The sequence below is a fragment of the Trametes versicolor genome, assembly GCF_000271585.1.
Source record: "Trametes versicolor FP-101664 SS1 unplaced genomic scaffold TRAVEscaffold_9, whole genome shotgun sequence".
NCBI lineage: Eukaryota > Fungi > Basidiomycota > Agaricomycetes > Polyporales > Polyporaceae > Trametes > Trametes versicolor.
Genome location: NW_007360329.1, coordinates 420,909 through 445,273, shown reverse-complemented (window position 1 = coordinate 445,273; position 24,365 = coordinate 420,909). Strand labels below are relative to the sequence as shown.

Here is a 24,365-nt window from a genome sequence, read left to right as displayed (position 1 = left end):
GTAAATATGGCAATTCTGATGGGGCCTTTGGACAACAAACCACAACAAAGGAGTTGCCAAAGGGGATTCACTTACTTCCGGTGACCGTCCTTCGGTACTAGTCGGCGGTGTCTTCTTCAGACAAAGTCTACGGAAGCCAATCGCTGTGGGGACTGGAGAGTTTTGTCAGTTGCTGTCATTCGCGCTTTCCAAAACCATATCGTACATGCAACAGACGGAAGTGAGAAGGAGTCAATAGAAGTGGCTATAAATCACGAGGAACAAAACAAGAGATGAGGAGCTCGTATGTACAACTTCACGGCGCCACAGCTAGCTAGCGGCTCTACAGACTGTGAATAGTCAATTATAAACCCACCGCGTCGATCGTGCGCGGTGGCGGTACCATAGCCTGCTCATACTCATATACCAGTACCCATCAATACAGCTGCTCCATAGGTATCATAGGCTCAGTCGAACGACCGCCCGCCGCGTCGACATGCCTTGTCAAAGTCCACCAGCATGTCCACGACGCGGTCCCGCGCATCCTCAAGCGCCGCGCCGAGCTCCGCGTCCTCCAGCCGCCCGTCTGCGCCGTACTCGAACGCGGCCGAGCCGAGCGCCGTACGCAGCGCCATGTGCAGCTGCGCGTTGCGCCGGCTCGGTGACGGGGGCGGCGAGAGCACGAACCCAGCGGCCGCGGGGATCGCAGATGGGAAGATGCGGCGGTAGATGAGCGTCGCGGTGAGCAGCGCACGGATCTCCGCCTCGTCCTGGCTCGCGAGGTCTGCTGCGTCCTCGCAGTCCGCGTCGACATCCGGGTTGCTACCTGCGCGGCGCCGAGCAGCCAGGGGGAGTCCGTCGTCTGCAGTGTGGAAGCCTGTGTTCCAGGTGCGCTCGAGGAGCATGGCGAGCTCCGCGGTGCGGCCGCCGATGGACTTGCCGGCCTCGACGGTCTCCTTGCGCTCCTGCTCCTCCTGGTAGTCGCGCTCCACGTTGTACTTGTAGGTGGCATCGTCACTCTCGTCGTCGCTCTCGAAGGCGAGGTTCGCACGACGGGAAGCGTCTTCGGCGCGGACGACGGTGCGGACGAACAGCGATGCGGCGTGCTTCCGTAGACGTTCACGAATGAGGATTGCAGCAAGAATGCCAAGGGGGGTACGCTTCTCGCACGCGGTGCAGCGTCCCTTGCGCTCTGTGTCGTGCCACTGCCGCCACTTCGCAAGCCAGTCAGCAGCACCCTCGACCGTCATGTTGTTGAGCACGATCTTCTCATGGGCACGGAGGAACTCGCGCTGACGCGCACGTTCCCACAGCTCACCGGCCTTCGAGGCGAACACGGGGCGGATGATGAGGGCGAGCGTGGAGAGATCGGTGGTAGAGGCCGCGAAGGGAGAGATGTGCCGGAACATGCACCAGAACGTCTGCAAACGGGTGGTGTTTCCCACAGCACCTGGATGACGGCGCTGTCAGCGGGAGTCTCGCTGAAGGGCCGATGAATGCAATACACTTACTGTCGAACGCAATCAGCTCGCCGAGACGAACCCAGGCACGCTGCTCGAGCTGGTTGAGCTCGATGCCACGGTCCTTCCGGACAGCCTTCATGGCGCTCTGGAGGAGGCCGAGCATGCCGGTGGTCACACCCAGCGCCGCGCGCAGTTGCACGGGCTCGTCTGCGGACCCACGCGCGGCAGGGGAGAGAGCAGTGGCAAGTGTAACACGGGCCGATGCCTTACGCTTGACGTCGGCGTACGAGCTCGCGGAAACCTCCTTCTCCGAGCGAGAGAATAGCGAGGATATCCGTGCGAGCTGTCCACTTTGCCGTGAAGCAGCAGACAACCAGGGGACAAGCACATAGAAGAAGACCAACGCAGATACGACCAGATGTGCGACCTGGACCGCCTCGTGCAAGCCATACCCAGAAGTGACGGGAATGGGGATCTGAGTCTCAGTAGGCGAGTGCGCGGTGAGGACCGCGCCGTGGTGGGTATGTGAATGTGGCGCGGCGTGTGAGCGGTGTGAGGAGGTCAAAGGGGAGTTGAACACCGAGAAGAATGCAAAGACTGCGAGGAGGTACTGCTGGGGCTGCTGGCTCTGTTGTGCCTGTTGCATGTACGGGTCTTGCACGGGGCGTTCTGCCGAGAACACAGTGGACATACTCGCTTGTTGAGATGCAGCCATGGGTGGGGCTTCCGTCGGTGCAACCGGAGCTGGAAGAGGGACCTTGCGTGGGCGGCCACGCTTGCGCTTCTCGGGTACCGCACCAGGGACGCCTGGAACAGGTGGCGGCGGAGGCGGCCTGTACGGCTTCTCCTTCTTGGCAGGCTTCACGACCTTTGCCTTCTTGCGTGCACGGCCTTCGTCGTCCTCACCATCGCTGTCGTCGCCATCGTCGTCACTTTCGGCGTCGTCGTCTTCGATCTCGTCCTTCTCCTCGCCACCAAAGCGCTCTCGCCACTCACGTTCCCACTCTTTAAGGAGGGCGGGACCGCCGACGAGACCGCTGACCAAGGACTTCAGGCCGTCTTGCTCACGCTTCAGACGTCCTTCGCGCTTTTTGAGCACCCTGAGAATGATGTTAGTCAAGTTATGCGATATTTGCGTGAGAACACACTTGCCGAATGTACTCAGTGGCTTTGCCGAGGATGTTGGCCTTACTCATCTTTCGCGCAACCTTGACACCATCGACGAACCCGCGCGTGTCAACAACGTCGTCGTAGGGGCTCGGTTCGCCAGCCTTGAGCTCCAGTACCCGCAGAGCAGGCACCGACTGCTTAAGGCCCGTGATGCGCGCATTGAGGTTGGTACGATACCGCCGTTCGATGGTAGTATGGCTCGTCTTCGGTCTTCCAATGACAGTCTGTGTCGGTGGGGCAAGGGAAGTGTCTGAAGCTGAGGAGGCTGAAGGCGACTGTGCCTGCTCTGATGAGGGGCTCGAAGAGGCCGAGGTCTCCGGTTCAGGTTGGGGCGAAAGCTTCGGGCTGCGCTTAGGCGCGGGGGCAGGTGCGGGCTGTTGCTTCAGACGCGGGATGGGAAGCTTGACCTGACCACTCGCGGCGGCGAGCTGCTGGACTTGAGCGCTGACAGGGACGGCGAGGGTCACGCCGGCCATCTGGCGGACGCGCTGGGCAAGCTCAGACGCCGGGTCGCCCAAGATAACTTCGGAGGGGGGTGACCCTGACATCGGGAATGACGGCTCCATTACGGGTGATAACGACGCGCCGGAGGACGACGAGGACGAGGTAACACTCAGTCTCCGCCCTGTATGCGATTCGACATGAGATGAGGGCCAGGAGGATTCCTCGGCTTGGGGGAAGAGCATCTGGTTGCTCGGCACCATCTCGTTGTTCATAAGGTATGCACCTTCCGCGGGGGGCACGGCGAAGGCAGAGTGGTCGAAGATGGTGGTGAAGTGCAGCGCACTAGGGTCGACAGCCATGTTCTGGTCGAAGTCAAGATCCATGGGAAGGGAGAAGTTGAAGTCCGAGTTGAGGTCAAACTTCTGCTCCTGCGGCTGGGCCCACGCAGAGAGCTGTGTCCAGTCGGTTTCGTTGCTGGCCTCGAAGGACGAGTCGGAGCCGTGCTGGGACGGTGCCTGCTGTGCCTGGGCATGCGCGTGCGCCATGGTCTGGAGGAGGTACTCGAGCGTCTCGCTGGGGTCCGCTTTCAGTTCGGTGAGGGGAGTGGTCGGGGAGGGGGAATTGGTCGAGCTGCTGGAGCTCGAGAGCGGGGGCGGGGTGGACATGGCGGGCAGAGACAAGAAGGAGTCTTGTATCGTCGTCGTTGCAGCGGACTCCTGCGCGGCTCGTAGGCGCCCGCTGGATCGGACCACTTTGAGTGGAATTTACGGTGGCACTGCTTCCCCGCAGCGGAGCGCCCGCCGCTCTCTCCCGGCAACCTGTCCGCCCGCAGCCCCGCCCGCTCCTCCTGGCCAACCCCTGGCGTTGTGCAGGCGCATCTCCGCCGCGACGCTCCTGAAACGCTTCGGGTGATCGTCGATCCCCCTTGCATACCCCACTAAACCTTCGTGACATTTGAGGCCTTCCTCCTGTGCATTTCAACGACTAACGGCGTTCATGCACTAGCAGTATCGCGATATTTGCATGTACGGGTGCCATGTCAGGAGCGTCTGCACTATCGCTATATAACGTCTTCCCTGCACGAGTGGCCGACATTCATCCACAACCAACTATCAGGTGGCCAAGGCGTTCATCCAACCAGGCGCTTCGATTTTCTCGACGACGCCGCAAGCTTCTTGCTGTCAAAAGCATCCGCAGCTAAAGGACCATGACTAACCTGCTCTGCTCTCCAGATATCCAACAATGGATTCTATCCCGTACACCCTCATCTCTTCTGCGTCAAAGCTGAAACACACCCTCCCCGGCGAAGAGCGAGAGTCCCCGAGACTTTGCAATAGCTCAACCACGCTCAAGATGCGCCCGTGCACCCAGAGCCGGGGATCCAGACATCCGCGCTTGCTCCAAGTCTATTGCATCTGCATGCTACAGCGGTGCCCCGGTGCGCGCATGCCGCATATAAACTAGTGTCACGACGGTGCGCCCGCCCCCTGAAGAGTTGCAGACCCGATTGCTGAACCTTCCACAGAACGGTATTGATTGTACGCGCCCTCATGGCATGCCGAACAATGCAAACTTAGCCACCGACTCCATCTTAGGCGAACGTGCCTAGGGCGGACGGTGTTCTGCGCAGCGCGACAGCTACCACCTCCGCCCCGTGTCCGGAAATCACTGGGGGCACCGAGCCCGAACGGTGAGCGCCACGGTTTACGATTATCTGTCAAGCTCCCCGAGTGAATCGACGCATCGATGGAGTCCCCGCAGTTTGACGGTGACTTGCGAACGACGGACGGCGGACATGCATACTCGACACCCGCCGCCTGCACAGCTTATCACCGTTGGCCTGCTCCCGGAGGCATGCAGTCCCAACCTTGTCCACATTTGCGATACGCCGCGATTGATGAGACACCTGGACGACCGACCGGGCCCACGCGCAGTCAACTGTCAACTATGCACGCCCACGTATTGCCAATGTCCAAGCTGTGCTATTTCCAACGACGTTAACGTTGCAACGTTCGAGGGTTAGGACGAGAGTAGTTTCGAGCCTCTAGCGGGACCGGGACGCACAACGTCGAACAGTGGCTATCGGTGGGCTCGGAGCAGACGAGAACATGGCTACATTTTTGAGAGCGACGTAGCCTAGCATACAGCACAGCCCGGAAACAGTGTACATACAGCGATAACCAAGAGCGGGGACTATACATAGATGAGATGAGCAGATAGATACCCTTACATTGGAGTCCGACCTTCACCAGCACAGCACGACAATAGGCCCCAGCAGGAAGCCGAGGGGCCTGCACGGGTCCACTAGACCACCTCGACGAAGTTGGCGGGGAAGATGCCCTCCCGGCCCTCCAGCTTGCCCTTCCACCACGTATCCGTATCGTCGCTCTTCTCCGTGACGACGATGACCTGGCCCTTCTTGAACGACAAGTCGCCCGGCTGCACACACACCCGCGAAAAGTTCCGTCAGCAATCGGACCCCTCACGAGCAGACAAAGCCCAGCCGGGCAGCCACGCACCTGCACCGCGCTGAAATCAAACAGCGCTATCGCGCGCGCCACGCCCTCGTGCGGGAGCAGCGGGCGCGCAAGCTCCGCCTTGGGCGCGAGCTTCGGCTTCGCGCCGTTCGCAGAACTCCGCCCGAGCGACCCGCCCCCGAGCAGATCGTCGTCCAGCTCGTCCTCGCTCGCGCCGTAGGAGTCGAACGGGTTGCTCGCGGCGGACCCGTTGCGCCCGCCGCTGCCGACGGACGACGGCGCGTACGCGCTGAACGCGCGCCGGTGGCTCGACGTCTCCGAGTTCGCGCCCGTCATGGTCGAGTGTGCCTGGCTGAAGGGAGGCAGGTTGTTGAATGGACTGCCGGGTTCCCAGCCCTCGTCTGCTCCCGTGCGCGTTTGCGATCCGGACGTGGGCGTCATTCGGCGCTGGAGCGGAGGGTGTTTCTTCAACTGGTCCTCGGAGACGTAGTCGGTCTGGAACTGCGTCTCGAAGTATCCGGTCGCTGGGTTCATCACACGTCCTAGGCGCGGGGAGGGTCTGTCCTCGGGGGCCCGGGGTGATGGTATAGGTAGGTCGTCGACAGGGTCGGGCGCACGGCTCGGGTCGTGGAACTCGGAAAAGTAGGAGCCTGTGCTCTTTTTTCGGCCCCACGAGACGGGCGGGAAGGAGATACTACCAGACTTGGTCCTCTTCGACTTCGACAGTTTGCCATTAAGGCTGGGGCTGCCCTCAGACAGGGCCGGGGAGCCCCGCGCGCTGGAAGGCCCGTTCTCGTTTAGTCCAGGGCTCTCTACGCTGCCGAACATATACGGATCTTCCGAGCGGTTGGGATGAAATTCCTGGACCCAGCGGCGACCGCCGGGCATGCCTGTGCAGGCCTCGAGGGTCTTGATGAAAGGAGAGGCCCAGTCGGGGGGAGGAATCGCACCACTCAGTAATTGTTTCACCGACACATCCGTGCGGTACGCTTGGGCGTTGGCATCCTGACGCTCGACGATAACAGAGCCTTCGATGGATACTCCACCGAACAGGCCCCTTGTCTTGGAGTAGCTGTACCTACAAAGAAGGTTAGAGCCTATGCCGATCATTTCTGCGCATGCTGGATCTGCGGGAAACTTACATAGCAGCGACTTTGCCGCTGGTGTTGAGCGATCCGATTGCCTCCCCATTACGACCGAGAGGGCCAACGGCGATACTGAGATTTCCGCCGAGCGTAAGTGAGCCGGCCGACATGAAAGATTTCTGGGCGTTCTATGTAAGCATCTTCGGGGATCCCGAACAAACAATGTCTCGTGACTTACAACGGCCTATCAAGGAGTCAGTACATGCAGTGGCATGTCGGAGCACAGTGCGCTTACCGATCGTGAGTTCAATACGACGAGAAAGTCTGTCATCTCAGCGCCAGCCTGTCCACCGACACCAAGGCCGGCGGTCCCTATTGCACTTGGCGCCGACCATGCTGCAATGATGCGTTAGTACACATAACGGAAGAAGTTGTGAAGAGCCCATCAAGATAGTGGGATGAATAAATGATGGGTATGTCCATCCAAAGTGGCAGGGAGACGTTGCCGAGAACGAGGACATCGCCACCAAATTGACGTCAAGCAGAGAAGCATGGGTTTGGACTCACTTCCATCCTCCAGCTTCGCGATTACGATACCGCTCCCGGCCCTTGCAGAGAAGAGGAAGCCCGCCTTGAAGATGGTGAATATTGCGAAACCTTTGGCGTTCTCAAGCACGCTCCGAGGGATGACCTAAGGTCCATTTGACGTCAATGAGCTTTGAGTAATTTGGAGAACGTTTAGAAGACGCACCCCGTCGAGCCCATTGTTCCCACTGTCGACGAAAGACTTGACTGCGCAGCGAGGTCAGGCTGCGGAAGCAGCGTGGACGTGGAAGCAGACATACATATTTGCGCTGCCTTGGCGCATTCCTTGGGCAGGGGCTGGGGAAGCGGTGTGTTGAACTTCATGCGTCGAGCGTATGCTTTGGGTGGTGGTGGTAGGATGCAGAGGAGTGAGCAGTGTGAGACTGCGAGGCGTGGCGAGGGCGGAGGTGTCGCAGTAATATACAAAGGAGAATGCGGGGCGGCTCGGCAGAGTCCCACTGCGCTCAGTCCAGACGCCGATTACATCACTGCCTCACAGGCGCCCATAAAGCTTTCGGGCCACCTGTCGGTCCGAGCTCTCGGCCCTGCCCGCCGTTCGGGATTTGCCATTTGCAGCAAGCGCCTGTGTGGGTATATAAGAGCAATTTTAGCGGGCGTCGTCTCTTCGTCGCCGACACCTTATCACCCCTCTCCACGCTTTCTCACTGGACAGGGGCCATTTAGTAGCGGCGCAGATGGACGTCCGCTCTCCTTTCGCTAGCAGCTCTATGCGTTGTTCATTTCATCTGCGATGATGGACTTCTAGATAGTAGTGAGAGCCACATTCCCTCTGTTCTGTTCTGTCTAGTTGTCGATGTTCTAGTAGGACCCCAATGAAGACATGTTGCTCTCCTTCCATCTCCTAAGACGTCTCGTCCATGAACGCGTGAAGAGTCCGTGGCTACCTTCGAACTTGCAAGCTAAGTATCTTTGTGTAAACAGCAGGATTATGCCGGCGCCGTACGGGAAAGCGCCGGCTGTTCGACATGTTCATCCGCCGAGGATGTCAGACTAATCCTGTACTTTGTACGGTGGACTATATCACAGCTCTCATTCCGGAGTAAAACAATACTATTGGTACGATGGCGCAAGCTTGTCGTTGGCAGGTTTGCCAAGTGCTTCGGAGTCCGGATGGGTCTCTTATACGAGCCCATCGAGTCATATCGCGATGAAAGTCTATCTTGACACCCACCATCGTGTGTGAACGCAGTGTAACTCCCCTTTTTCAGCTTCTAACGGCTGTGAGCATACGCACGCGCGTCCCGCCATAGCACAAGCACTCAGCCGTTGGCAAGAAACAATAGGCGTATCATATGTCTTCTCCAAACTCGCCCAAGAAGGTCGTCGTGATCGGCGCAGGTATAGTGTAGTCCTATCATACGTGAATGGTGACCAAACGAACATGGGTGGATTTCCGCAGGTGTCGTTGGTCTGACAACCGCACTCAAGATCCAAGAAAGAGGCGGATACCATGTTACCGTCATCGCGGAGACGTTCCCCACCGATCCCAAGAACATCAAGTACACCAGTATCTGGGCTGTACGTGTGTCCTGCTTCGCCCTTTTACGATCGGTACTGAATGTGTTCTGTAGGGAGCGCACCATGTGAGCCATGCCTGCGACGATGCTAAACAGATGGGTAAGGCCAATGTGCTGCATGATGTTCCGCCTCTAATGCACCATGCTTAGCGATCGACCGGGAGACATTCGATGTCATGTGGGAGCTGTCCGCCCCAGGAGGAGACGCGGAACATTGTTTCTTCCGCATTCCACAGACCGACTACCTGTTCGATGGCCGCGACGAATGCCTGGACTGGATGCCCAACGTAATTCCATTACACTCTGGCACCATGTTCTCACTAGTTACTAACCTCCAAGCCACCATAGTTCAAGAAAGTCCCCCAAACCTCCCTCATCCCCGGCGCACTCGTCGGCTCCTCCTTCACCACCGTGACCATCGACACCCCGCCGTACCTCTCCTACCTTTTCGCGCGCTTCATCTCCCGCGGAGGCGCGATCGTGCGCGGCGGCGTGCAGCACATCTCGCAGGTCATCGAGGGCGGCCCGAACCTCTTCCGCCTCGGCAAGGCGTCGCCCGAGCCCATCGACGCGCTCGTCGTGTGCCCCGGGCTCGGCGCGCGCACGCTCGGCGGCGTCGAGGACAACGACGTGTACCCCGTCCGGGGCCAGATCGTGATCATCAGGGCGCCGTGGGTCGACTTCGGGCGCACGGCGAGCCACGCGGAGCAGGGGCTGTGGACGTATGTCATCCCACGGCGGTCTGGCGATGTGGGTTCCCTCCTTTCCGTTGAGTGGCATGGTGATACTGACCGGGGTCGTTGGCGTCGTTGGCGTGTCAGGTTATCCTTGGGGGCACGAAGGAAGATAATGACTGGTACCCGGCCGCGCGCCCGGAGATGACCACGAATATTCTTGAGCGCTGTCTTGCGCTTTTGCCGGAGATTGTTCCTCCTGCGATCCGCGCCGAGCGTCCGGGTACGATTGAGGACCTGCGTCCGCTTATACTGGAGGAGGGCTGCGGGTTCCGTCCTCAGCGCAAGGGCGGCGTCCGGCTGGACGTGGAGTGGGTCGAGGGGAGACCAGGTCAGGGAAAGGTGCCTATGGTCTTCAACTACGGGTGGGTGACCTGTTCTGTACCATCGCATGACCGCTGACGAGAGACGCGTTGACAGACACGGTGGAGGTGGCTATCAGTCGTCGTGGGGAACGGCGACGGTTGCGCTTGACCTTTTAGAGAAGGCACTGGGCTCGTCGACGTAGTGTCGGTGCGTAACGCCCCGTGCACGAGCACGAAAGTGTATGTACTACTATATGCAACGCTGAAGAGAACACACCCTCTCTACCTGGATTCAGCTACGCATTGTTCTGCCACGGTATAAACATGTGCCAACAGGCTGTACGAAGAATCGCCACACTCTTCTCTTCCTACGACGTCCATCTTGCAGGCTGTGCTACTTGACATCCATCTCATTGCTCTCGTTATATTCTACAGTGCCAACATGGTCAATAAAACGGGTCGAAATGGAGTTGATAACGGAATAGGTATGTCGCTGCTTGTGCTGCTGGAATTTTACGCTCATCCGATTCATGGCCACAGCTCCTCCGGAGAAGGAGCTCATCGCGGCGTTGCAACAGTATGCGCGAGAGGGGCTTCCCCTACAGCGTCGCATTGTGCGTCTCAGAGAGGACTTCGGCTACAAGATTGGGTGCGGTAGCTCGTCTCTCCAGATGTGGCTCACTTTGTGCAAGCGGTGGTGGTTAAATTGTTGATCCTAGGACGACCAAATTCAAGGCCCTCCAGAACAAGTATAATATCGCGCGCGTCCGCAAGCCTCCGCCCCGCCCCATTGCGACGACTCTTATTTGCAAGAAGATCGCGGAGGACACGGATCACTGCAAAGGCCCCAACCAGATCAAAGCCATACTTGCCACGGAAGGGTACCAGATACCGAGGTATGTGGCTACGTTTGTCGTCGACCGTGACCCTATCATTCACAGCATCTGGCGAATCATACATAGGTCCGTAGTTCGTTCTGTCATGCGAGACAACAACCCAAACGGGTTCGGGCTGCGACACCCACGGTCAGGATGTTTCATCCCACATGAAGAGCTAACCTCCCCAGGTTCGCATGTATCGAAAGAGAGTTGTCTGTCGGACAAACCCGACGCAGCAAGCGCTTCGCAAGACACCGAACTAGAGAACCACCCACAGCCAAGCCACTGACGTTGACGTTGATCCTGTATATGTGTTGGAAAGCATTGTAATATCTGTATCCTGATCCGCTCTAGGAAGCCGGCACTCCGATGATGGGAATCTACACGCTATCCCCGTGGCCGGCAGGGGCCGCCCCGAACCACCACTTGATCATCTTGTTGTCCACCCCAAAGTCTGCCCGCCCGACGAAATGCCGGCGTCCAAACATGGCGGGCATCCAAAACTCGTCGTCCGCCCACATTTTCTCGAGCGGGATCGGCGGGAGATCCTTCGCATTGTCCCCGTGGTCGACCATAGTGAGAGGATTCGTACGCGGCAGCAGCGCCTCCTGGATAGAGAACCACTCCGGACGCATCTCGTCCGACCTGCGGAACAGTCAGTATCGTGTATAAGTGATAGGCAGTTGGGGGCGACGACGTACTCCGTGATCGTGCCAGAGTACTCGTGTGCGCAAAACACGCTGATGTTGAAGGCCGCGTCCATGGTGTTCTCGACGAAGAAGAGAGTGCCGCACTGCTGAAGTGGCGCCGTTATACCCGCTTCTTCCTGTAGTAATGGGGTTAATATATGTTTGCTCTACGTATGATGGCCTGGCATCGTTGTACTTACCTCCAGCTCACGTACGGCTGCTTGGGCAGCAGTCTCTCCGGGATCAACTTTTCCACCAAAGCCATTCCACCTGTTTAACAAATCAGACTCTGTTTATGATCTCGAATTCCACGCGTATCGACGCGCCACAGGAAAGGCAGATGCATGAGAGCTCCTTTCACTTACAGGCCCACTCCAAAACCCCGTTTCTTCAGGCCGAGCAACACCTACAAGGACAGGAAGGTTAAGTTGTGCATACTCTTATGTGCGGAGGCTGCGTGCATGTACTAACCTTCTGGTCGTTAAGGATTACGAACGCGTTCGTATACTCTTTGACTTTTTCGTACTTTAGCCAATCATGCTCAGCGCCGCCGCTAGCAACTTCGACCATGGGGCCGTCGTATGATATTCCTGGTGGGACGCTGACCATGTTAGCGTACAATTGCTCTGTTCGATGAGAAGGTGGATGCTGTTCGATGGACCGGCGAGTCAACGCTCGACGTCGCGCCCGCGGCGACGAGAGGCAATGGGGCGGCCCGCGATACGTAACGGGCACGTGTATCGTGACTGCCGCGTGCACGCGGAGATAACGTTGCGCAGGGCGTAATTGGGGTTTGTCTTGGTGCCTCGGGAGTCGAGACCAGACGAGAGGACAGTCAGGATGAATATCTAAATCTACACAGGAATCTCTACCGCAGGCCCTAATCCTTCTGCTCAGCACCCTGCCCGTGGCTTTTCGGTTTTCGCTTGATGCGTGCGAAGATGCCGACCTCTGGGTCGCGAATGAAGTTCACGATCACCATGGGCCATGAAGGATGAGACGGGAGTGTGTCGTAGAACTCTGGCGCGAGCGCACGAAGGGCCGGAAGGCGCGTCCACGCGACGGAGGGGAAGTCGTGATGCTCGTTATGGTATCCGACCTGGAGGGATGTGAATAGGCAAGTACGTCATGGACGGAGGGCAAGAATTGCATACGTTATACGCGAGGATGTTCAAGGGGCCGTAGTAGGAATAGGTTTCCTGGTGAAGCCCGTCCCAGACGTAATGCTCCGCAATGAAGTGACCCGCCAGTGGATGCAAGCTTCCTGCGAAGAAGCTTGACATCAAGAGGTAGATCAGGGGTTTGATACCGAACGTCCTGACTAGGACGTAGTCGAATACGAGCTCGGTGGCCAAGTTGGCCAGGTGCCATTTCGTCAGAGTCTGTGACCGTACGAAACCCGGTCGGAGCGCGTAGAACAGGATCTGGAAGGTGCTAACGAGGCGCGTCAGTAGACTAATTGTAGAGTGTATGCGACTACTCACGCGAAGAACACCTTGCCAAGAACGTTGTTGAGGCATAGCAGCTCAAAGTGCGTAGGCAAGTCAGTGTCTATGCCGTCCTCCCCCATGAACTTGTGATGTTCAATGTGGTACCCCTGTATGATGTGAGCACGCGAGCTTTTGGCAATACCCCTCCATGATACATACCTTGAAGGCGGCGGAGTACGGAATCCCGATGGGCAAGTTAGCAAAGATAGCCAGGGCCTTGTTCGCCTTGATACCCTTGAACGCCAGGTTGTGGGTAATCTCGTGAATGGCCAAGAACAGGTTGTGGTTCGCAGTGCCGCCAATAGCATACGCGCAGAGTAGGAAGATAGGGGACAGAGGATGGGTTTTGCTCAGCAGGCAGGCAGTGATTAGCTGCAGGGAGACAACGCCGAGGACAACCCATTTCGTGAGGGGTTCGTATCCCATAAGCTTCGTGACCTGCACAAAAAGGTGATTAGGGTAATGGAGGGCACAATCATAGGTTCCTGACGCACCTCGGGATGTGCCTTCATGATTGCCATCCGCCGCGTCCTATGCGGCTCCTCAGTCATTATCCACAGAAACTCCGAGGGGTCCTGGGGCGGGCCAGGATGCGACTTCCCGTCATCTTCGGCGGTGGGCGAGGTGACCGTGGTCCTTCTTGGCGACCTGCCTTCGTCCAAAGACTCCGCGCCGCCGAAGTAGCTGTAATCTATACGACCGCACGGCCCGGTGATCAGCCGCCCGCCAGACAATGTTCCCGCGCAGGCGCACCTCGGAAAACGCGGATTTACTCACCAATTGACTTTGCTTTGACAGTGGCACCCATTATGCCCGCGACCGAGTGGGGGGAAGAAGATGGATGGGCGCAGTCGCGTTTGGCGATTGCTGGCAACGCCGGGCGCCTCCCGAGAAATCGCCGGGCGGTCAGGCCACTGGGTGGGCGCCCGTTGTTGACGCCTGTTTACCAAAGGCTTCTGATCCTAACATCGCCAAACACAGCCTGGATGCGACGTGCCACCATGGTCTTGGGCGGACCCCGATCAGCCTAGATTCGTGCATATTTCACTTGAACTCCTCGAGGCCTTGACAGGGTGTTCTGTTCTTATCTATCAACCGAACTCACAATTCACTTTTGAGGCCACAGACATCGATCAGTCTACTACCGCGTACAACTTAGGTAGGCCACTGCTCAGAATCGATCAACCCTGTGATGTAGTTAGGCCCCCACTGCTTTCTTATGACAGTCTCTTCTCCGCGCACATCTTCGCATACCTTCTGTGCGATCGCTGTGGCAAAAGCCCAAGAACTCATAACGGCAGCGATTCGGCATGGATCCCTCCTCGAGCGGCCAGCGGTCTGAAGAAGAGCGCGCTGGCGGTCGGTTTGTCAGTCAACCTGGCATGGCATTCAAATCTGCGGCACGCAAGACGAGCGTTCCTACAGATGTACGACAAGGGCAACAGCGCCCCCCACCGCATAACCAGCCAATTGCTTCTGCTACTCGGAAGAAGACCTCCACCAACTTGAATGCCAGGACGTCTGGAGGCAGGTATGGCTCCGATCCCAGTTCATAAATTGCATATCATCGAGCTCATTTACATTCTCAAGATTACCAAGCCGCCTCCTAGGGGGCTTCAATCCTCCTGAAGGGCAGTTGCGCGCGACCAAACAATCGGGCTCTCAGCAAAGACCTCCAGCGCCGCGCCCCAATGTCGCATTCGAAGGCGCACCCCGAAAGCTGTCGCGAAAATCGGCCTCAGTCGTGCCCACGTGGCAGAAACCGCCGCAGTCGTCGTTCAACTACATGGCCCCCCTCGTCCGCTCTCGGGCCACAGCGCCTACCAAGAGCACTCCCAGGACACCCTTGTTCCTCGCTCTCGGGGAAGCCGCGCTCGCGAGCGCAGCCAAGCCAGATCCATGGGATGAAGCGGTCGTACCCCGCAGCGCGCCGCGCATATCGGCAGCCGCGATGTCAGTGCAGCGTCGAGCAGGAGTGTCTCCCAGGAAGGTTGTCGTAGGCCGGCAGGATTCGCCCGTGCGACGGAAGGAGGTCCCGCCTCGTCTTCAGCCCATTCGCATGGAAGAAGAGGAGTCCTCATCTACGTCGGAGGCCAGCGACAATGACGACATGTGAGTATTTCCTACCGTCGACTCAGGACATTCCATGATACTAACTGAGACGGTAGACCTCCTCGCATACGCTTTCCGCGGCAAATAGTCCGTCTCGATCTCCGACAAACGGGTGTAAAGGCGGCGAGGAAGACGCCCGCGCCTGCCCTTGCAGCACGCAAACGGAACCTCCCTTCAGACGAAGCGATTGAGATAGAGGACTCAGATGAGGAGATCGACGACCTACTAGATGCCTTCGATGCGCTGACGTTGGGGCAACTGCGCCTGCAGCAGAGCCGCCGGTTGCCCTTCCTTCGGCCTAACCTTTGGGCGGGGTTCGAAGAGCGCTGCATGCGAGCAGGCGTGCGGATACACCCGGCAGAGAAGCCTCAGCACCCGGTGAAGGTCGTTTATCGGTATTATCCAGACGGCCGCGATGAAGACGAAGATAGCTCAGATGAGGAACAAGAGTACCAAGAATGGGTGGGTAGTATGGTGGAGTGGTGTTGTCCGTTGTGTCAACTTCACAACACGTTCAAGACTCGGGATATGTTATCGTTTCATCTGCGACGTGACCACCACCAGGTGACTGTGTCCTGGACTCAGACAGGCCAAGATGATGTAGGTCGACCTCGTCCATCCGTTCTGTAAAGGGTCGGACTGATTACCACGGACTAGGATCGGGGTTGGTGTATCAAGCTTGTGCTTCCGGACTACGACGAACTGGAGTCATCGTCCGAGGAAGATGAAGAAGACGACGACGAAGAATCAAGTAACCGCCTTGACCCTGTAAAAGATGAGCTTGAGGTCGAAGAAGCGGTCCTACGGTGATTGAACATCGCATGATATCGCATTATACGGTGAACTGACACCGTTTCGCAGAGAGCCAAGTACGGGCGCAACTCCTTCACGTAGTGCCCCTCGTCCTCGTGAACCACTCTTCCTGCCGGACAGTGACGATGATGAATCGCTGCTGGCAACGACTGCGCCTGCCCTTCCGAAGGCGGAGGAGGTCCAACCGAAGGTCCAACACATGGACTCCGTACCACCTGAGGCGAGGCTAGATGTCTCTGCCACTCCTGATGTTGTTCGGGACAGTCGAAACACGACATCAGTCGCTGCGGTGACCTCTTATCGTGGCTCTCTACCATCCCGGTTCCCTAGCCCTCCGCCACCTACGGATCCGCTCGGTCCTGCCGCTCAGTACCCCTTTTTGCCACAAACCAATGCCGATGGCCAGGAGGTGTACTCGTGCCGTATTGGCGGACCTCGAATCTATGATTTGCTCAACGAACTGTCGCTGGACGAGTTCGGGCTGATGTCATGGGCTATCGTGGACAGAGAAGAGGAGCTGTTCGAGATGGACGACGTGCGTGACGAGGACAAGGTGATGCTCGCTTTGTGGAACAGGTGGATTATGCTTCACAAGTAAGTTCATTTACAGCGGAACATTTACTATTTGACTCAACCCTGTTCGTAGGACTGCATTCATCTTCAACGACTACTTTGATGGCGTCATAAGCTTCCTCGAACGACACTGGAAGTTCATCCACAAGGCCGCGGGTTGGAGAGCTCTCAGAGCATTCTTACTGGTCAGTGACTTTGCTACCTCCATCATACGCCCGAAACTCAAGTTGCGCACTCAGATGCTCAATGTCAATAAGTATCTTACCCTCCCAAAAGTTCTCGAGGCATTGAAGTACTACGAGGAGAAGACGGGGATGGCCCTGTGGTATCAGGAAGGAGCCGAAGCCAGCACATAGGGCTCGCATATGTAACCCACGAGGATGCACATGCTTATGTACGAGTACTTGACGAGCTGTCTCGAAGCCGAGGCATCGACCCGATGTGCCTAGTACTCATACCACTAGGCGCCGATTCTGCCTAACGTACTGACTTTCCCTTTTGGGAATATCTCGCGTACGGATGATTACATAACACGTACCCCGCCTATGGTTGTGGCTGCTGGGATTGGTGCGACCGTCCTCTGCTCTCTGACATCCTCCACTGCCGACGCTTCGTCGTGCACTTCTGCCATGCTCTCCTCGCTGCCCAAGCGGCCGGCGTCGACGACTCCGGAGAGAGATAGACCCAGCAAACGCCAGGCGACCTCGTCTCCCGAGGAAGGCGAACTCGAAGACGCGACGCCCCCGCCCCCGCCGGTGGCTAAATCTCCCTCGCCTGCTAAAGTACCCTCCAAGCCTGTCGCGAAGGTCCCCTTCCCCTTCAAGAAGAAGACGAACGCACCAGAGAATGGTTCGAGCTCTCATAACGGATCGGGGAGAGACCGGTCGGCGGCGCGTGATGATGAGCGGAGACATCGGGAGGACGACGCGCACAGGCAAGCATTTGGACTGCCTCCCCGCCCTGCGGACGACCGCTATGGACGGTCATGGGCTGCTGACCGTTGGGAACCTGCTCCGGATCGATATGGACGCTCGCGGCGAGAGGGCCAGAGCTATGTGCCCGAATCCAGACAGTACTCCCGCGATTCGGAGCGGAGACCCTACCGTTCGCCATCACCCCCTCGTCATGCTGAAAGAAGACCACCCTCCCGCTCGCCATCTTCAACGCGGTCCAGGTCGCCGCTGACCCCTACCTCTCAAAAGGAGAAGCACAGGCTTCCGCCGCCCCGTCCCGTTCTTCCGGATCCTCCGAGTACCTTCCGGCGAGCCTATGACCAGGAAAGGTGGAAAGACGGTGACTCAAGCTGGTCTCGCCGACGCGACTCTGTCAATGGCCGTTACGATGACAGTCGGGATGGCCGCAGTGATCGTGAACAAGACAGGCGTTGGGGTGATGAATCCAGCGGCCGCAACCATGCTCACGCGAACTCCCCTACATACGCGCCGCAGTCTCCTTCACCGCGACTGATAGAGACACGTCTGATATCCCCAAGGACGACTCCTCGACTTGACGGAGCTACGGAACGGACGAACACACCTCCGCCACTTTCCCGTCTTCCGCCACCCTCTGGCGCCGCGTCGCTCCCTCCTAGACCCCCGACACCTATCAATGCCCACACCCCACGAACACTTGCTTCTGCTCTCCCCAGGCGGGAATCCGAGATTCGTGACGCTCCCTCGGAGGCGCCTCGGCAAGATTCGAACAAAGACACCACTATAGTCAAGCCCGCCATCCGTCGACCTAGGCGCAAGCCTGTACGTAGAACCCGGGAAGAAGATGTAGATGCGTATGGACGTAGCTTTGAGGGCTGTGGCCAGCAGAGTGACTATGCAGTCTTGACCAAGTTGGGCGAAGGAACGTTCGGGTACGTCCCATGTCCCACACATCTCACGAAAGGCTTCGCAGCCAGAATAACCACTCATTCTCCGACAGAGAGGTGCACAAAGCCATACACCGCGAGAAAGGGCATACTGTTGCCCTGAAGCGTATCCTGATGCACAACGAAAAGGAGGGCATGCCAGTCACCGCTCTGCGTGAAATCAAGATCCTAAAAGCGCTCAAGCATCCTTGTATTGTGGACATCCTTGACATGTTTGTTGTGAGAAGTACGCACTTCATTTTCTGTTCATGGCATGCCAGTTGACGGGCGGCGGCGTGTACTATTGGACTTACTGACATGGTGTACGCAGGTCATGGCAAGGAATCGCCTCTCTCGGTGTACATGGTGTTCCCGTACATGGACCATGACCTGGCTGGTTTGCTAGAGAATGAGCGGGTCAAGCTCTCCCCCAGCCAGATAAAGCTCTACATGAAGCAGCTCCTAGAGGGAACGGAATATATGCATCGGGTATGCTTCTGTGAATCTTTGTCGCGCGAGCTGGCGCCCACAACTCTTCCAGAACCATATCCTTCACCGTGATATGAAAGCGGCCAACTTACTCATCTCCAACGACGGTTGCTTGAAGATCGCAGATTTCGGTCTCGCGCGTGCGTTTGACCCTTCAATCGTCCTAAGGAAGCAAGACGCGCGGGGCCGTGAACGCAAGTACACTAACTGCGTCGTCACCCGTTGGTACCGTCCACCCGAGCTCCTTCTGGGCGCGCGCCAGTACGGCGGTGAGGTCGACCTTTGGGGCGTAGGGTAAGTCGAAACAAGGCGTTCATAGCCTTTGGGTAAGTCGAGTTCGCTGACACGTATTCCAGCTGCGTCCTAGGCGAGATGTTCTTCCGTAAGCCCATTCTCCCTGGTTCCTCCGACCTGGACCAGTTGGACAAGATCTGGCATTTGTGCGGCTCGCCCTCACGAGAAAGCTGGCCTGAGTATGAGTCTCTGCCGGGGTGCGAAGGCATCAAGCCCTTCGGTAACCACGCGCGACGGCTAAGGCAGACTTACGAATCGTTCGTGACTCTCACCTTCTCATCATGCTATATCCTGACGCTTTGGCGTAGCATCGGTCCCGAGACTGTCGATCTCTTGGATAAGCTACTCGTGTGCAACCCGAAGGAGCGCCTGACGGCTTCCCAAGCACTTGATCATGACTACTTCTGGACTGACCCTCTGCCAGCTGATCCAAAGACGTCAGTAACTCTGGTCATTTTTGGTCAATGCTTGTATACTGACACCAACTTACATTCTGACAATCCGTCTGTCTATAGACTGCCTACGTATGAAGCGTCTCATGAGTTCGACAAACGTGGCCGCCGCCATCAACCACCTCCTGGGCCTCCCATGCCCCATCCCGCTGACGGCCCGCCAAGGCACCTTCCTCCGCCCACTGGGGCCATCCACCACGGGGGCCGGCCCCCGCCCCCTCGAGAGAACTTCCGCAACGGACCTCCGCGCTACCCCCCGCCCGGAGCCGGCATTCCCTCTGCCCTATACCTCCCTCTCCCGCCCGCTCCATACCCACCTTACGGCCATGCGATCGTTCCACCTCCGACCCTTCCTCCTATCTCTCTCCGCCCCGGCCAGCCCCCGCCCCAAATTATGCCCATTGCTATGGCACAGCCGTTGCCACCGCCGCCCTTTGCGCGCCCGGTGCCGCACCTGCCACCCCGTCCGTCTATGCCCATGTCGATGGGCAGATCCTCCGGGCCGCCGCGTGACCAGCGACACGGCGACAGATACAACGGCGGTGGCGGAGGTGGTAGTGGAGGCCTGAACTACGGCTGAATGCCTATTCGTCGCTGACCCCCGCTTTTCTTATTGCTATCGATCATACATACCTCCACCTCACGTGCGCCGCTCATACATACATCATCTCATCAACGTCGACTGGATCGCGGCTGTCGCTCCATAGTCTTTGTATAATCTAGACGTTCAATAGTAGGCTCGTTGTTAGCCAGGAAGCAGGACGGTCGTGAACGGTTTGACGTGAGTCCTCGCGGGGCTTTCATAACATAGCAGATATTCAAAGCACTGGTGTTGCTAGAGCTACACTAGAATGCGACACGATCTATGTACGTGGCAATATGTACACAGCAGAAGCAGATGTAGGTCCCTCAGCTAATGACCTCGTCCTTCTCCGCATTCGTCTCCGCAATGGCACGCTGAATTGCGCTCTTACGCAGCTCAGGCAGCTCCGCGCGCGGGGCAAACAGGGTTGCGAGCCCGAACCGTGGCTGGCACCCTGCCCGGAACTCGTCCACACGAGGAGACTTGATTTCCAACAGGAAGGAGTCGATGGCAACAGCGGTCTGCAAAGCGTGAGTGTGATCAGCATCCGATGGCTCGTCGCGCATAGTTCAAAGGGACAAGCATACCTCCAGCCTGAGCTCGACGTCGGCGTTTAGTGCGCTAAAGACAGCACCCTCTACCTCTTCTCGCGGCGCATCCAGTATACGCGACACCTGCGCGGCAGCGAGAATCGCATCTCCGCGAGACGAGTGGGTTTGGAGATATTGCGAGTTGAAGAGCTCGAGGGACACTTCGTCCGGCACGAGCTTCGAGAGCAACGGCGACACTGCGACTGCGACGTTCTCTGACGGCTTCTCAGTCAGTGATGACCCTGCAACAAGTTTTGAGTAAGCACCGGTATCAAGCGTAGAGCATTGGAAACCGCTTCTTACATCGCTTCTTGAAGTCGACTAGCCGGACATGCAATTGTGGCGAGTCCGCACTCAGACTATGCGCGTGGGTGAGAGCCTGCAATGCTTGGGTGTACTTCTCTGAAGGCGCCTAGATCAATGGCGGCCCCCGCACACGAGTACGCAGCAGACACTTACTTCGTCGTATCGCAACATCATAGATCGCAATCCACGCCTCGACGTTATTCGCTGCCAGCGTACTGAGCGGCTTAAGCCATTTAGCGGCACGCTCAAGAGGTTCGGGTGCCTGCAGGAGCTTGCTCCCGTCAGGGTCATCATCCTTCGGTGGGCTTGCGTCGAGGCCCTTATCCTCGTTCGTAGCCGTACCAGGAGCTGGGCAGGGGACTAAGGTGAGAACGATATATCAGGCATTCATAAACGTAGCGACTCATACTTTTCTTAGCTTCCTCTTGCACCTTCTTCTCAGCCTTCTTCGCCTTTTTCTTCGCCTTCTTCTCTGCATCCGAGAGCGCTGTGAAATATGATCAGCGACTCGGCGTGTCTTGTCATGGGTATAGCTGCACTGACTTTGAGAAGCGGAAGTGGCGATTGTGGGATCGTCATGCAACCTGACGAGTATCTTTGGGGCTCATTGATACCACCATTCGGTGTGAGAAGGAAGACAGTTGACTTACGCGGGACGCTTCGATCGCGGCATGAACGTATTGGGGATGCGATCGCAGAGTGTCCTCCCACTTCAGCAGGCTTTACAATACAGCAAGGTAAGCACACCATTCACATTACAAAGGAATTGATGGGTAGCACTTACTTCAGGTAGATGTTGACGGTGAACTTTCGCACGGAGTAGCCGTGGAAGTCGTACTGGTCATCCTCGAAGTCATCAAAGACCTAGAGTGACACCGCGACAACACAGAAGTAAGTCCCGAAATGCCACACCATGGTACAGGCGGACACACTTTCTGGATCGCCGTGTACTTCTTCAGTGCCATGGCGTAGTTACCGTTGCGCAGCTGCGCGTCCGCCTCCTCCGTGAGGTACAACAGTGACTGCATGTCCTCGAGATCCTGTGAAGGGCTCGGCGCATCCTTCTAGAAAACGCCCGTCTTTGTGAGCGCAACGCACTCGAAGACGTTCGTGGATCTCTCACGCCGTACCTTGGTAAACAAGCCGAAGACCTCGACAGCCTCCTCGACAAGCCCCGCCCTCAACCGGTACTTCCCACATCGCGCGTTGAGGAACCGGTCCTGCAAATCCAGCAGTCGCGCTTGGTCTACCCACCTCGCCGCTCCGAATGGATCTCCGCAACGCTTGAGCACGCGACCACGGAACATGTACAGCTCAGGTAGGGTAGGTGTATGCGCGATTGCCGCGTCCAGAAGCTCCAGTGCCTTCTCGTGCTGTCCCAAGTGCGAGTGGTGCTGCGCGAGGAAATAAAGCGTCCACACATACATCGTTGGGTCGATGGTCGATGGGCACGGCGCGTCGGGCGCGTGTGCAAGTGAGTCAAGAAGTGTGTGCGCTACGGCCTCAAGCGTGTCCCGCTTCTCTGGGCTGCGATAGAGCGCCTTGAGGTCAGTGAATAATGAGGGAACGCCTTTCTCGAGGCGCGTGCGGAGATAAGGCTCGACGAGCTCCTTGAACTCGTCCCCTGTGCGGAGGTGAGCGCTCGCTGTGAATCATGCGGGTGGTTGGGTAGGAGGTGTAGACGTACCCGTAGCAACGGTCAGCGCAAGACGTAAAGGAGCAGCAGCGCGGGTAAATTGCTCAGAGAAATCACGGAGAGTCTTCAGGGCTTTGCTCCGGGTCTCATCCGTGAGCGCGTCTGCATACACATTAGGTGTATATACATGGAGGAGTGGATGCAACCCACCGATGTCAATGCCGTTATTCGAGAGGAAGCCCTTGTAGTAATCATATGAGTCCGCGTTCTGCTCAATCAAGCCTTGCCAGGCCTGTTGCGCTTCCGAACTGCCCAGCTTCGAAAGTAACCGCGCTGAGATGTGTCTGCATGAGCATCTGCACCTACCTGACTGCGAAGTCCGCTGGGGCTCACCTCGGAACTCCATGATCGCAACGCGGTCAATGATGGCGCGCGACTTGGCACTGGTATCTAGAAGCCCAAGCGCCTCCGTATGTTCGCCGAGCTCTTCAAGGACGCGTACATGATAAAGCAGGACCTCAGACATCTCAACGTCGTAGTCCGGCACATTCTACGCATGAAGTGAGCATCTACACAATGCTCCGCGGCATCGAGCAAACGGCATACCTTGACTATCCGCTCGAACTGCTCGAGCACATTCTTGGCTTCTAGGATATTCCCGCTCAGATGGTATGCAACAGCAAGCGCGATCCAGTTTTGTCGCAGCTGGGGACGCAGGCGGAGGAGTGTGTGGCGAGTCTCGACCAGCGCATCATAGTGTCGCAGCTGTGTCTGCAAATGGGCCGCATCGCGGAGTATGTTCATGTTTTCCTGAGGGCGAAACCTGTCAGCATATCTGTAGTAAATCAAATTGTCTTTGTGTAGCCGCATGGTCCGTATATGCACAAAATTTGCATCATGTCGGCACCGTATGTCCAGGCACCGTATGTGTGAAGGAGGCGCTGCGCACGACCACGGACGACCACGCGAATGCAGCTATGTTTGTTACAGTGCGCGATCATAAATTTATGGCTTCTGTATATCTGACATGCAGTGACTCTCAGAGGCCTAGAATGGGCTCTGGCTTCCAAACTGAGGAAGCAAGGTATTTCCAACCACCTAAGTTCAACTGGGAGTAACTCTACCGCATGCAGACATCGAGCAGCCTTTTGGATGACTTCGCCGATCCCATAGAGGTGATCGGTGAAGGCGCCGGACGCGTATACGGATGCAATCAGCGTTCGACTCACCTTGTCGAAGCGAAGTGCCTGGGTGTAGGACTTGAGAGCCTCGTCGTAATTCTTCTGGCCTTTCTGGATGAGGCCAAAGACGTGCCAGCATATATGGGAGGTGAGGTCATAGCGGACACCCTGCTTGACCAGCTCAAGACCCTCGTCGCGGCGACCCATGTGGGTCAGGATGAGACCCTTCATACAGAGCGTTTCTGGAGGACCATGAGCGTCGACTAGCCAGAAGGGGCGCGAGACACACCGCCATGGTTGGGGAACTTTTTGAGGATAGTGTCTGCAGCCTTGAGACCTTTCTTGAGCTGCCTGTCCTCGTAGTAGTGGAGGACCTCCTTGAAAAGCCCAGACTCCCTGGACGGCAGCGCTCGTGAAGCGGGGATGCCTGCGGGTGGCATGGCGAGCACGAAGATGAAAGCAAGAGCAAAAGCGACGAATGCGAAAGCAGAGGCGGAGACGAGGAAAGCAGCCACCACTGCAGCGCGGCCTGTGTATAATGCTTTGGGCGCCTAACGGCGCGGGGGGTGGCGGGAGCGCGTGAACAAATAGACATCAACAACGCGCGACGCGCCGTGTGGAGAACGGATCCGAGTCTTGTG

General features: G+C 57.5%; 9 protein-coding genes across 9 annotated transcripts; 4 read left to right on the top strand and 5 right to left on the bottom strand.

Moving 5' to 3' along the window:
• Window positions 1–149: 149 nt before the first annotated feature.
• TRAVEDRAFT_171344 (uncharacterized protein) lies at window positions 150–3,721 on the bottom strand (the record flags this gene model as incomplete). The annotated part of the gene is made up of 3 exons (XM_008043133.1): window positions 150–1,429; window positions 1,491–2,542; window positions 2,589–3,721. The coding sequence occupies 3 exons, from the start codon at window positions 3,719–3,721 to the stop codon at window positions 447–449; spliced, it is 3,168 nt and encodes a 1,055-aa protein (XP_008041324.1). The 3' UTR covers window positions 150–446.
• A 1,425-nt stretch (window positions 3,722–5,146) lies between these two features.
• On the bottom strand, window positions 5,147–7,527 carry TRAVEDRAFT_171341 (DUF500-domain-containing protein; the record flags this gene model as incomplete). Its single annotated transcript, XM_008043132.1, has 8 exons — window positions 5,147–5,495; window positions 5,576–6,611; window positions 6,676–6,797; window positions 6,857–6,862; window positions 6,914–7,014; window positions 7,186–7,309; window positions 7,370–7,410; window positions 7,464–7,527. The coding sequence occupies 8 exons, from the start codon at window positions 7,525–7,527 to the stop codon at window positions 5,361–5,363; spliced, it is 1,629 nt and encodes a 542-aa protein (XP_008041323.1). The 3' UTR covers window positions 5,147–5,360.
• A 989-nt stretch (window positions 7,528–8,516) lies between these two features.
• TRAVEDRAFT_65970 (D-amino-acid oxidase) lies at window positions 8,517–10,058 on the top strand (the record flags this gene model as incomplete). Its single annotated transcript, XM_008043131.1, has 7 exons — window positions 8,517–8,562; window positions 8,624–8,742; window positions 8,796–8,841; window positions 8,892–9,028; window positions 9,090–9,491; window positions 9,563–9,840; window positions 9,896–10,058. The coding sequence occupies 7 exons, from the start codon at window positions 8,517–8,519 to the stop codon at window positions 9,981–9,983; spliced, it is 1,116 nt and encodes a 371-aa protein (XP_008041322.1). The 3' UTR covers window positions 9,984–10,058.
• A 261-nt stretch (window positions 10,059–10,319) lies between these two features.
• Window positions 10,320–10,677, top strand: TRAVEDRAFT_83160 (uncharacterized protein; the record flags this gene model as incomplete). Its single annotated transcript, XM_008043130.1, has 2 exons — window positions 10,320–10,429; window positions 10,500–10,677. Coding segments are annotated over 2 exons (288 nt in total), but the record flags the coding sequence as incomplete, so codon positions are not given.
• A 297-nt stretch (window positions 10,678–10,974) lies between these two features.
• TRAVEDRAFT_151978 (uncharacterized protein) lies at window positions 10,975–11,950 on the bottom strand. Its single transcript, XM_008043129.1, has 5 exons — window positions 11,819–11,950; window positions 11,713–11,753; window positions 11,548–11,617; window positions 11,360–11,484; window positions 10,975–11,303 (listed from the first exon to the last, which is right to left on the bottom strand). The coding sequence occupies exons 1-5, from the start codon at window positions 11,915–11,917 to the stop codon at window positions 11,039–11,041; spliced, it is 600 nt and encodes a 199-aa protein (XP_008041320.1). The 5' UTR covers window positions 11,918–11,950; the 3' UTR covers window positions 10,975–11,038.
• A 191-nt stretch (window positions 11,951–12,141) lies between these two features.
• TRAVEDRAFT_59866 (dihydroceramide delta-4-desaturase) lies at window positions 12,142–13,657 on the bottom strand. Its single transcript, XM_008043128.1, has 6 exons — window positions 13,615–13,657; window positions 13,332–13,528; window positions 12,997–13,275; window positions 12,832–12,944; window positions 12,502–12,781; window positions 12,142–12,446 (listed from the first exon to the last, which is right to left on the bottom strand). The coding sequence occupies exons 1-6, from the start codon at window positions 13,643–13,645 to the stop codon at window positions 12,228–12,230; spliced, it is 1,119 nt and encodes a 372-aa protein (XP_008041319.1). The 5' UTR covers window positions 13,646–13,657; the 3' UTR covers window positions 12,142–12,227.
• Window positions 13,658–15,349: 1,692 nt separating this feature from the next.
• On the top strand, window positions 15,350–16,691 carry TRAVEDRAFT_171328 (uncharacterized protein; the record flags this gene model as incomplete). Its single annotated transcript, XM_008043127.1, has 5 exons — window positions 15,350–15,549; window positions 15,607–15,755; window positions 15,811–16,356; window positions 16,409–16,520; window positions 16,575–16,691. The coding sequence occupies exons 1-5, from the start codon at window positions 15,421–15,423 to the stop codon at window positions 16,689–16,691; spliced, it is 1,053 nt and encodes a 350-aa protein (XP_008041318.1). The 5' UTR covers window positions 15,350–15,420.
• Window positions 16,692–16,880: 189 nt separating this feature from the next.
• TRAVEDRAFT_38801 (Pkinase-domain-containing protein) lies at window positions 16,881–20,008 on the top strand (the record flags this gene model as incomplete). The annotated part of the gene is made up of 8 exons (XM_008042825.1): window positions 16,881–17,641; window positions 17,684–18,199; window positions 18,268–18,440; window positions 18,525–18,682; window positions 18,735–18,976; window positions 19,039–19,233; window positions 19,285–19,413; window positions 19,492–20,008. 8 exons carry the CDS (start codon window positions 16,881–16,883, stop codon window positions 20,006–20,008), a joined length of 2,691 nt encoding a protein of 896 aa, XP_008041016.1.
• A 216-nt stretch (window positions 20,009–20,224) lies between these two features.
• On the bottom strand, window positions 20,225–24,207 carry TRAVEDRAFT_171322 (NMDA receptor-regulated protein 1a). The gene is made up of 15 exons (XM_008043126.1): window positions 24,014–24,207; window positions 23,773–23,966; window positions 23,150–23,353; window positions 22,937–23,093; window positions 22,595–22,876; window positions 22,038–22,531; window positions 21,840–21,971; window positions 21,692–21,771; window positions 21,558–21,627; window positions 21,451–21,502; window positions 21,317–21,394; window positions 21,061–21,255; window positions 20,905–21,003; window positions 20,599–20,843; window positions 20,225–20,532 (listed from the first exon to the last, which is right to left on the bottom strand). The coding sequence occupies exons 1-15, from the start codon at window positions 24,162–24,164 to the stop codon at window positions 20,338–20,340; spliced, it is 2,628 nt and encodes an 875-aa protein (XP_008041317.1). The 5' UTR covers window positions 24,165–24,207; the 3' UTR covers window positions 20,225–20,337.
• Between the last annotated feature and the right edge of the window lie 158 nt (window positions 24,208–24,365).